This window comes from Sinocyclocheilus anshuiensis, unplaced genomic scaffold (genome assembly GCF_001515605.1).
Source record: "Sinocyclocheilus anshuiensis isolate Anshui unplaced genomic scaffold, SAMN03320099.WGS_v1.1 C32591156, whole genome shotgun sequence".
Lineage (NCBI taxonomy): Eukaryota > Metazoa > Chordata > Actinopteri > Cypriniformes > Cyprinidae > Sinocyclocheilus > Sinocyclocheilus anshuiensis.
In genome coordinates, this window is record NW_015618272.1 from 1 (window position 1) to 1,158 (window position 1,158).

A 1,158-nucleotide genomic window follows, 5' to 3' on the forward strand; every position below is an offset into this window, starting at 1 on the left:
AATGTGCTCAACTACATATTCTCTCATGCACAAGTCACAAAGAAGAACTCTCTGGTCACCATGTTGATTGTGAGTACACAGTCACACAAAACAGAGAGACTTCAGGAAATGTGGATGTTGGTTGTTGTTGTTTCTTGTAGATTGCACAATGTAATAACAGTCGAGATTTAATCAAAACAAATGTATATTTAGACAGTCATATGATTAAAACATTGGTCTCTTACTTCTCTCTGTAGGATCAGCTGTGTGGACGAGATCCCACTCTGACAGATGAGCTCATGGCAATACTCACAGAACTCACACAGCTCAGCAAGACCACTAATGCCAAGGTGGCACTGCGGGCACGGCAGGTTCTCATTGCCTCGCACCTTCCATCATACGAGCTACGGCACAATCAAGTGGAATCCATCTTCCTGTCTGCCATCGACATGTACGGACATCAGTTCTGCATTGAAAACCTGCAGGTAGGTCTGCTGGATCTACAGTGCCATCTGCTGGACAGCATTTTGTTACTTTATTTACAGTTTACAATTTAATAAAGGACTCCCATTCAGTTAATTAAGAGTAATTTGAATTGGTTACATTAACAGAAATGTTGAAAAGGAATTCGAATGGCAGTGATAGGAAGTAGAATTTTCTAAATTGCAGTTCAAATAATTTTAATAAACTTAAGCTAATTATTTATTCCCTTAAATGTAGAACACATTTTTCTCCAGATGCACTTTTATAAATTAAGTTCAGTACTGTCAAATTATTTAACACAGACGTTAAAACACACTTTACCATATTATTTTTGTAATGTATTATTATAATTATATAAAATGAACAAGCCATGTGAGTACTTTAACAGTTTTCTGTCAGGTGAATAATAAAAATATGATAAATTGATACATTTACGTTAAATATTGTTTTTATTTTATTGTTTGATTCATTCAACTAGTTACACTATCAAATAAATGCAATTCTTTTGAACATTCTATCCATCCTGAAAAGAATTCTGGGGGGAAAAAATATCATGGTTTCCACAAAAAAAAAAAAAAATCAATTTAATTATCGATTTAATTTAATTCAAATTAATCAGCACAACTGTTTTCAGCACTGATAATAATAAAAAATGTTACTACTAATAATAAAGGCCACCAAATCAGCATATTAGAC

The 1,158-nt window shown here is 33.4% G+C and overlaps 1 protein-coding gene across 1 annotated transcript; it reads left to right on the forward strand.

Moving 5' to 3' along the window:
- Positions 1–3: 3 nt before the first annotated feature.
- On the forward strand, positions 4–464 carry LOC107682790 (acetyl-CoA carboxylase-like; the record flags this gene model as incomplete). The annotated part of the gene is made up of 2 exons (XM_016478931.1): positions 4–69; positions 237–464. Coding segments are annotated over 2 exons (294 nt in total), but the record flags the coding sequence as incomplete, so codon positions are not given.
- Between the last annotated feature and the right edge of the window lie 694 nt (positions 465–1,158).